This window comes from Apis dorsata, unplaced genomic scaffold (genome assembly GCF_000469605.1).
Source record: "Apis dorsata unplaced genomic scaffold, Apis dorsata 1.3 scaffold_223, whole genome shotgun sequence".
In the NCBI taxonomy this organism is placed as follows: Eukaryota; Metazoa; Arthropoda; class Insecta; order Hymenoptera; family Apidae; genus Apis; species Apis dorsata.
In genome coordinates this window covers 68,433-78,947 of record NW_006263505.1, presented here as the reverse complement: position 1 = coordinate 78,947, position 10,515 = coordinate 68,433, and the positions used below count along the sequence as shown (strand labels likewise).

Sequence of the window (10,515 nt, the reverse complement as noted above, 5' to 3'; positions counted from 1 at the left end):
TTTCTATTGTTTTGTTAATTTTTTGTTAATTTTGATTTCTTATTTAACAAAAAATAATTATAATTATTAAAATTACTAAAATATAGAAATATTACGTACTTAATGGAATAATTTATTTTAATTTCGAATTTAAGTTATATTAATTTTATGATTTAAATTATATAATTCCGTATAATTAATAAATTTTTTTATTATATTTCATATTTTTATCGTAAAATATTATTTATAACTATACTATATTCTAATTAGAAATAAAAATAATATAATAAAATATAAAATTTAAATTTTCTCGTTTTTTTTTTTAAATACAAAATTAAAATTAATTAAAATTCACCTTGAACTATTAATTTCTATAAATTTAATTGGAAATATTATAAAATATATAAAAATATTTTAAAGAAAACATGTATATATAATATATAATAATTGAAATTAATGAAATAAAACATTCTTCTAATATTATTTCAGATAAGTATTAATAATATAATATAAATGTGAATAATGAAACTTTAATTATTAGTTTAAGTATTAGTTTATACATGTTTAAACAAAGAGATATATATATATATATAATGATATGATAATATTAAAAAGAACATTTTAACAAATATTTTTATTTTACTCTTAATATCATTATATAATTCATTTCTAATATAATAAATTTTTTATACTACTGTTTTATAATACTAAAACAAACTTTAACAAGAAATGAAAATTTTTGGTTTTTATGAGAAAAATTTTAAATCACTGATTTAAATATCTATAGGAAATCAGAGATATGGGATTTATATTTAAATTAATAACATCGAGTAAAAATTTGAAAAAAAATCATTTTTATTCAATTAAGATTACCTTCATTTTGCACATAGTTTTATGATTAAAAATCCTTTTACATATCGACGAAAATTTTGAGTTATATTATTTTTAATTCGAAGCAGAACAATGTTATGCATATAACTAGTAGAGATAACTCACGGATAAAAATAGTCACAATTGACAGTAAACAAAATTTCGTTTTTATGTAAGAAAAGCACACAATGACAAAGAAGAATACGGGTAAATTAATTCGTTTAGCAGTCGCAGACACTTTGGGTCATACGGGTCGACCTATTAATGAATCAAAATTGGTTAGCTAGTGGCAGAACGCGTCGCTTATTACACTTGGTGGCCCTGTACAAACGATAAATCACTCCACGACTAGAATCAATGTTACGCTTCTTTTATTTTTTTTAAGTTCATATTTTCGACATTATATCAATTATAATAATAAATATTATAAAATTTTTTATCACTTAATATTAAACACAAATAAATCTTAATTACGTTTAATTATTTTTTTACAAAAATATTAAATATTTTAATTATTTATTTGTAATTATTAATCTTATTAATGAATTAATGAAATTATATAGAATTTAATGTCTTTAACTTCTATATACTATTTTTTATATACCATTATTTATACCATTATTTATATACATATAATTAAATTATTATAAAAAAAACAATATTAAAGATTTATTAAATATTTTATATTTCAAGAATAATATATTTTAATATATGTATTACAATATGTAATATATATTGTAAACATATTGTATTATATATTTAGTATTTTTATGGAAAAAGAAAAACTATAAATAAATATTAATTTTTATGATTCAATTTATCAATACAAATTTTTAAAAATTATAAATTTCCAATGCAATTTTCTGTAAACTTATAGATATTAAATATATACATATAAATACATATAAGTATTTACGTCTTATAATAAATATTATTTTTAAATTTTATGTATTTTTAATATATTTTTAATGTATTTTTAAAATAAAAATATATATACTTACTATTGATAATCTTCTGTTAGAAATTTAACCAAAAAATACGTGTGTAAAGAATATATATATGTATAATATAAAAAAAATATATGAATATGTATATATATCTTAAATAACTGTGAATAAAATTATGTTAAAATTTAATATAATTTTGAAAATAATCAATAAGCATATTCATTAAATATAAAATATCATCTGATATTTATTCATTTAAAAATGAAAACAATTTAATTGTTTTTATTATATAAAAATCTATTAAATTAATAAATTGACACATTATTTGATAACAGTGAATATAATTATACTAAATAATATTTATATTATAATTGATTTATTTTTTGATTAAATAATTTTTTTATACAAAAACATTTTAAATATATTATTACTCTGGAAACAATAAAAATTAATCATTTTTGATATTATAACATATTAAAGTTTAAAAAATTAAAAATATTAATTTAGTAAAAATACCAGTTTAGTTTTTATAAATTTTTGTTTATTCTCATATGTAATAGTATAATAAAAAAAGAATATCTGAAAACAAACAATTATTCTCAATTAAGTTATTAATTTATTAAACATAAAAAATAAACGTGATTAAAAATTATAAATAAAATTTTTTATTTTATTACATATATTATATGACATATTAAATGAATTTAAATTATTATAATATTTTCAAAGGTTAATTATAGGCAATTTTTTCAATAAGAGTTAACCTTCTTTGTATCGAATAATCTTTGTATATATACATATTGCTGTTTGTCAGTGTTTTAAGATGGCGGACTTAAATGAGAAGTTGTTAGCAGAACTCCTCAAAAAACCTGGAAATAATGTGTGTGCGGATTGTGGCGCAAAAAGTGAGTGGGTTTTTTAAAAAGTATTTATTATATTATTATATCACAATGTAAAAATTATTAAAAAGTATTTGTTTTATTATATTGCAAATTTTTTAATAATTGAATATCAAACTTTATTTTCTTAATTTTGTTCGAAACAAATTCCAAAATAATTTAATAATAATTATAATATTAAAAAGAAGAAAATTGAAATTGCTATTTTTATTCAATTCTATTTTGCTACAATTGATTAAAAAAGTTGATTTATAAAGTTATTTTATTGGTATTGAAGAATTTTCCTTAAGATTTTAATATGAATTTTAATTGAAATAGAAAATATTGTATTTGTTTTTAAAAGTTTTAAAATTATATCATTTAAAATGACTTTTATGTAATAAATTTAAAGATAATAATATAATATTCATTAATATTTAGTTCATAATTGTATATAGTAATAAAGAAATTTTTTTCATACATTGAAATTGTGTTACTTATGTTTATTTATATATTTTTTTAAAAATACATAATATCTTTTTTTTTTGAAATAAATAAATAGCATATTTTTATTATTTTATATAATAAATATATTATATATATAATAATGTATTACATTTTTTTTTATTTATAATATTTTATTTTCACATTATTTTTATAATCACGTATATTTAACTATATTTGGATAAATGATAATAATATCAAAAAATTAGAAAATAAAAGATATTTTCATAAGATTAATTGGAATTAAATTTCAGATCCAGAATGGGCTTCTTATAATATAGGAATATTTGTGTGCACAAGATGTGCAGGTATACATAGATCAATGGGTGCACATATTTCTAAAGTTAAACATTTAAAACTAGACAGGTGGGAAGATTCTCAAGTAAACCGAATTAGAGAAGTTGGTAATATTGCAGCTAGGCTTCATTATGAAGAACGTGTACCTCCATGTTATCGCAGACCAAATCCAGATGCACCACAGTAGGTTGTCTTGTACATTCAGAATATTAAATTAAAAATATATGTATATTTCAAAAATCATATTTTTCAATTAACAGAGTATTAATAGAACAATGGATAAGAGCAAAATATGAAAGAGAAGAATTTTGTCATCCAGAGAGACAAAATCATTATGTTTCAGGATTCATGGAAGGTTTTTTAATGAAACGTGGTAAAGAAGATTCACGTTATCATCCACGAAAATTTGTCCTTTGTGAGGCAGAAGATACTCTCAAATATCATGTTAAAGAAAATAAGGTTTATAAATATTTAATTATATATTTATTTAATATTTGATATGTATTTCATTTCTTTATGTTTTAAGGAACCCAAAGCTGTTCTTAGAATATCAGAATTAAATGTTGCTTTTGCTCCTCCTAAAACTGGTAATCAGAATAGTTTGCAAATATCATTTATGAAAGATGGTACAACAAGACATATCTATGTATATCATGAAGATCCAGAAGTAATCACAAATTGGTACTTGGCAATACGATGTGCAAAGTTACATCGTTTGCAAGTTGCATATCCAGGAGCAACTGAGGCTGAATTACTTTCACAGCTTACCAGAGATTTTCCTCGTGAAGGATTTTTATGGAAAACTGGACCTAGATATACAGATGCTTATAAAAAAAGATGGTTCACACTAGATGGACGAAAATTGATGTATCATGATGATCCTATGGTGTGCATGTTTATTTAATTATTTGAGTATTACACAATATAATTGCTGATCGACAGATATATTGCTTGCATTTCAAAAAAAAAAAACAGTAGAAAACTTAAAAATGAAATTGTAAATCTTAAATGATCAAAATACAACAATTGATATAAACAAAAAAATAGCACAATCGCATTGTTTGGCACATTTCAGATATCTAATAATTAGTAACACTCAAACAGTTAATAATAAACATTCGTATTTTTTCATTATTGGAAAATAAGTTAATAAATTTATTTTATTTAAAGGATGCACATCCAAAAGGTGAAATCTTCTTGGGCCACAGTTCAGATGGTTTTGCAGTAAAAACAGGAGTACCTCCTGGTGCAAGAGATCAAGGATTTTCATTTACTCTTGAAACTCCAGACAGAACTTATCTTCTTTCTGCTCAAAGTGATGATGATAGATCACAATGGATGAATGTAATTCAAAAGGTCATAGATAAACCACTTACTCCACAAGATGCGACTGGTGAGTTTGAAATAAAAAAAAACTCAAAGAAAATAAAGTTAAAAATTAATTAGAAAAAAAAAAGTTAAGAAAAATCTAATAATATTTTTTTTAATTAAAAATTTACAGTGGCAGCGCGTCTCATAAGAAAACGCACAGCTAGTGGAACAATGAATATATTTTCTTCTACAAGGTAGGGCTGGATCCCTCTTAGGTGCCTTTCCTAATTGTTAAAAGTGAATATTAGATGAACTAATTAAGCTGATCTATTAAGACTGTTAAAGAAGTAGATCACTCAACTCACTTGATGGCAAGTAGATAATGTTTTATAATCGCACAATGCTATCGAGTCACATATGCATATTCATTCATAAAAATACACGTTATATCTTACATATATATACAATTATAAAAAATATATTTCAAGTAAACACAAGATAATTTTTACACATTCTCATATGAGTATTATCAATTTTAAAAAATTTAATATGATCGAATAGCAAATTTAAATGAACCAAATATATTAAATTAAGTGGTTCTTTCTAATAATATAATATAAAATCAATGTAAAAATTGACATATACTCTTTAAAAATACTTTTAACATAAAATATAAATACTTCTTGCTTGCTGTCGAACCAAACTGACAGTATTATATACTATATTGTAAACAATATTTACTTAGTAATATTACCTATGTATAATATTTATTTGCTGAATAATGAAAATTTACAAAATTCTAATAGAATATATAATATTCTTTATGACTTTTAAATTGAACATTGTGTAACAATATATATGGAAAAAGTAATGAAAGTAGAACACATTAAATGTATATCTAAATATTTAAATTCTGTTTGATATTTAAATTCAATATTGATCAATCATGATATTTTTTTAATTATGATTATTAATTCGCTTAAATATTCAAAATAAGTATATATAATATATAATATTTTATATGGAAATAATAAACTTCCATGGCCTATCTTTTTATGGATTCTTTTATATGATTGAAATAAAATAAGCTAAATCAATCAAATTTTATATACATAAGTACATATTGTGTTGCTACAAATATATGTATTATATAATTAATATGTTATAGCATTTATATGAACAATATTTATTATAGAAACATGAAATGCTTATAATCTTTTATTGCCTCAAACATGAAATACGCTTTTTCTTATAATGTACTTGTACAGTTGATTAAATTCTTTTGAAACATAAGATATCAACAAGACTGTTAAATGAAGACTAAACTGAACTAAACATTTTACATGTCCATGTATATACACCATCAATATATTTATGTATATATGCATTCATACATGCAAATTAGAGAAAATAAAAATATTTTAATTGTTAAAAAATAAAATATAATATTTTAAATAATTACAATAACACATTTCTCTAATAATATTTCTCTAATAATAAATTTGATTTCAATGCTCAAAATAATATTTGAGAAATAGTTGTTTATTAATAAAAATTGTGTTCATTTATTTAAATTTTCTCTTAGTATAATATTGTTAATTATTGGTTAAATCAAATATTAGATATATTTCAAAGAAAATGTTCAAAACAAATGTTTTTTTAAATACAAAAAATTTAATTCTAAGTTTGAAATTAATATATATAAAATTTAACATATGAACAAACATGATTTTATAGTTTTAAAAGTTCACTTAATTTTATATAAATATCACTTAATTTTTATATAAATATCAAATTTATAACATTATAAATAGCACAATATTTTATTGAATTGTTTATTATAACATTATAAAATTATAAAAGACTTCATTATAATTTTTGAACATAATATTGTATTATATGTATACTATGATAGATTGAAAAAATAAGGAAAATATGTTTTTTTTAATGTTTTTGTTATTTATATATTTTTAATACTTTGACATTTCAATTTAATCTATTAATTTTTAGAAAAAATGTTTGAATTTATTTTCTATATTTTATTTCCTTTAATAAATATCAATTTTTTATTGAATATATTAAATTAAATGAAATTATAATTATTTAAATACAATATATATTCATTATTGTACTGTTTTTGATAATTGTCAATGTATCAAACCAAAGATATTAATACAAAAAATCAATATTTTATTTGATTATTATTACATTCAGATACAGGAATATTTTTTAAATAACAAAGAATATTTACCCAACAGAAAGCTGCAATACTAACAAAAGAAACTCGTAATATTGGTGGTACTAAAAGAAAATTAAAAAATTGAACTGGTAACCAGTATATACATGATGTCTACAAATAAAAAAAAATTCAACTAGATACGAATTTTTTAAATTTAAAAAAAAAAAAAAATCTAAATTACCTTAAATGTTTGAAAAAATTTTGCTTTACATTCATCAAACACATTTGGTTTACTCTCCATGAGGCTCATACCTAAAATATTAAGTAATATAAAAGTATAACAATGCTAATAATGGTAACAAAGTATAACATTTTTTAAAGGTCTAAAATATATATAAAAAGAAAAATTTATACAAACTGATAAAAAATAGTGTAATTAATGGTGGCGTAAAAACAAATTGATCGATTAAAACTTTTGTGAGGACAATTTTCATAGTTTTGCCTTTGTAGAACATATCCAACCATTTGTACCTAATAAAAACAATGTTAAAAGATTTAATTAATTTTTCAAGTCAATTTCTATTTGTTAACAAAAATATTGAAGACAAAAATTATTATTAATCAATTAAATAACATAATTTCCAAATTATTTTATGGTAATTATGATCATTTATGATAATTTATGATAAAATTAGCATTAATAAATACTATACAGGCGAATTTCATATCAATACAAGTGACAAAACAGAATAAGCTCAACAAAAAATAATAAATTGATAAATTCATAAAATGATAAATTGATAACTGATCAGCCGATGAATGCAAATCGTGCGCACACAATTCAATAGACAGGCAATTTATATATTTATGTTAACAAAATTATTAACGTTGATATTTATGTCTACGAAAGAGTTAATTTTATCAAAATCAAACAAAACTAATTAATTATTTTTCTACAATTTAATATATTATATTTTATATAATTTTATACGTATTTTATATATAAGTATTTCGTAAATAGTAGAAATGAAATCAACAATATTCTATGATTAAAAATAGAAATTTAAGAAAATTAAGAATTAAAAATAATAAAATTTAAAATTAAGAATTAAAAATTGATTGATTTCTTATTTTTAAAAATATAAGATTTAAAAATTTATATGAATTTTTATGAATTAAATATATATGAATTTAACTAATTCTGAACTGAATATTATTGAATAATACTGAATAATATATAAAAATAAATAAAATAAATAAAATAACATTTTATTTTTAAAAGTAATCAAAATATATATTTATTCAATAATTAATCAGATATACGAGATGAATTTTCAAATTTGATTTCTCAAAAAACAAAGAAATTTTATTTTAAAATGTCTTTTCATTTTCATATAAAGAATCAATCATTTATTAAATATCATTAATAAATGATTGGTTTTCAAATGTATTTTTTTTGAAAATAATGTTTATAATATATTTTTCATTTTTTATTTTTTTTTTTATTTTAAATCATAAAATATTTCTGATTCCATTTATGCATAAATTACAAGAAACCTTATGTATATATAAATATTAGTATATATATATATATATTACTTTTATTATATTTATATATATTATTATATTATATAAATAATATATATATAATTTTTTCCATAATTATAAAAATATCACTTCTCTAATTTTTAATATTGTCGTTATTGTTATTATTATTATTTATATTTTAATTTCTTTTATACTTTTTATCTAAAAATATATATTTATGTAATCAATAATTCAATCTTTATAGATTAGATATAGATTATAAATATCTATCTTTATAAAAAAGATTATTGAACTCGAAATTTTAAGTAATTTTTATGTTTGATTCGTTATAAATATGTATGTATATATATATATATATATATATACATTTTGTATACCTATTGTGTATATATATATATATATATATATGCAATTAATAAACAAAGTGCCTTATCATATAATTTATTAAAGCTTAATGTAACATAAATAATGAACAGATGATATAAAGCATTGAATAAAAATAAAATGATACGCGATACCATCCATGTAATAGTGGTCCTGCAATGAAACAACCATAGATAGCATATCGCTTTAGTTGGGCCCAATTGTAACTTTCCAATTGCATCATGTTATTCTTATTTAATAAACTCAATTTTTGATTAAAATTTTTTATCCAAATAAACAGCGGCTTTTCAATCTTAAATGTATTTGTTTCTTCTATGTTTATTGATGCTGGTGATAACGAAAACTACAATCGAAATAATTGATTATAATTAGAAATATTAAAACATCACAAAAATCAAATACATATGTATATATTTTTATTACAATACTATACTTTCGTAATTGACTTATTTTTCTTTTTTTCTAAAGAAATTTATTTATTATTATTTTATTTTTTATTATTATTTTTTATGTATTCATTATATATTTCTTTTTTATATGATTATTTATTTCTCATATAATATTATTTTTATTTATATTACGATTCGCATTTATATTATATTTTGATCGTAACATCATAAATGTAACAAAAAAATAAAGTATAAGTTTTATATATATTTTCAAAAATGATTTTAATTAATATAAAATTTCCCATTTTTTAAATATTTTTTTTATTCTTTACAAAATTTGAATTAGTTTTTGAAATTTATATTAGTTTACGATATATTTTAATCATATAAAAAGAAATATTACCTTGAACATTCTGTTATAAGTTTGTTGCGCGAATTCCGCACCAGTATAAAAAGAACCGTACATTACTGAATTAAAGAATAACGGTCTTTTTTGTATAGAATTTTTCAATTTTTGTAATATTTTAGATAAAGACATTACGTTCGTTTTATCTCTCAATTTGTTTTATCTCGTTTCACTATCTGAAAATTAATTTTATATTAGCTTTGTATTAACTTTATATAGAAGTGATAAAATTTTGAAATATAGTGAATTAAGAAATTTGACGAATTTTTTATCGAATGTTATTAAAAAATTTTGAAAATCAAAGAAATTGAAAAAAATTGGAAAAAATTAGGAACTAGAAAATCTATTCTATTCTATGGTAAATATGACAAACAATTAAATGTAAAAATATAAATAAAATAATGATAAATAAATTGCATTATTTGAATTCTTTCTATTGTAAACTCACCATATTATACCATATTACAAGTGTATAATGAAAATTGTCATCATCAATCATTGGAATTCTTTTTAAAACCATATAATATAACATAATTACATTATCATTTTTGTTCTATATTTTGTATTTAAATATTGAAAATTATTGAAAAATATAAAATGCGAATGAGGCAAAACAATATTATGCAGTATATTTTCACAGTAATAAAACATGAATTCTTTATAAATGTAACAATAGTATAAGACATTGATATATATATATATATATATATATATATTTATTGTAAAATGAATAAGTAAATAAGTAATAATTGTATTAATTATTTTTATCTTCATAATTTATTTTTCATATTATTTAAATCATTATTTCCTTTAAAAAAATCTA

At 19.0% G+C, this 10,515-nt stretch overlaps 3 protein-coding genes across 6 annotated transcripts in view; 1 reads left to right on the top strand and 2 right to left on the bottom strand.

Annotated features, from left to right (window-relative positions):
* LOC102675271 (protein halfway) overlaps positions 1-1,873 on the bottom strand; it is a 5,022-nt gene extending 3,149 nt beyond the window's left edge. Inside the window, exon 1 of one of the 3 annotated variants that reach the window (XM_031510392.1) lies at positions 1,851-1,873. Coding sequence is in view for 1 of the 3 variants with exons in the window: in XM_006615432.2 (XP_006615495.1) it covers positions 853-867 (15 nt within the window). In the remaining 2 variants the exon portion in view is untranslated. Of the gene's footprint in view, positions 1-852; positions 1,243-1,850 lie in introns of those variants that run through there. The other 2 variants (XM_006615433.2, XM_006615432.2) reach the window with 2 other exon arrangements.
* A 717-nt stretch (positions 1,874-2,590) lies between these two features.
* On the top strand, positions 2,591-5,179 carry LOC102675042 (arf-GAP with dual PH domain-containing protein 1-like). 2 transcript variants are annotated; one of them, XM_006615430.2, is made up of 6 exons: positions 2,591-2,701; positions 3,433-3,658; positions 3,736-3,934; positions 4,002-4,361; positions 4,646-4,868; positions 4,977-5,179. In XM_006615430.2, the coding sequence occupies exons 1-6, from the start codon at positions 2,620-2,622 to the stop codon at positions 5,042-5,044; spliced, it is 1,158 nt and encodes a 385-aa protein (XP_006615493.1). In that variant the 5' UTR covers positions 2,591-2,619; the 3' UTR covers positions 5,045-5,179. The 2 variants fall into 2 exon arrangements, with proteins under 2 accessions (XP_006615493.1, XP_006615494.1); XM_006615431.2 differs by having other exon boundaries at positions 2,608-2,705.
* Positions 5,180-6,954: 1,775 nt separating this feature from the next.
* The window catches only part of LOC102674348, a 5,899-nt gene continuing 2,338 nt past the window's right edge, over positions 6,955-10,515 (bottom strand). The window contains exons 6-10 of the mRNA XM_006615423.1: positions 9,690-9,783; positions 9,032-9,240; positions 7,384-7,496; positions 7,207-7,277; positions 6,955-7,136 (exon numbers count right to left, since the gene is read on the bottom strand). Coding sequence (XP_006615486.1) covers positions 6,969-7,136; positions 7,207-7,277; positions 7,384-7,496; positions 9,032-9,240; positions 9,690-9,783 — 655 coding nt within the window. The 3' untranslated portion in view covers positions 6,955-6,968. The remainder of the gene's footprint in view (positions 7,137-7,206; positions 7,278-7,383; positions 7,497-9,031; positions 9,241-9,689; positions 9,784-10,515) is intronic.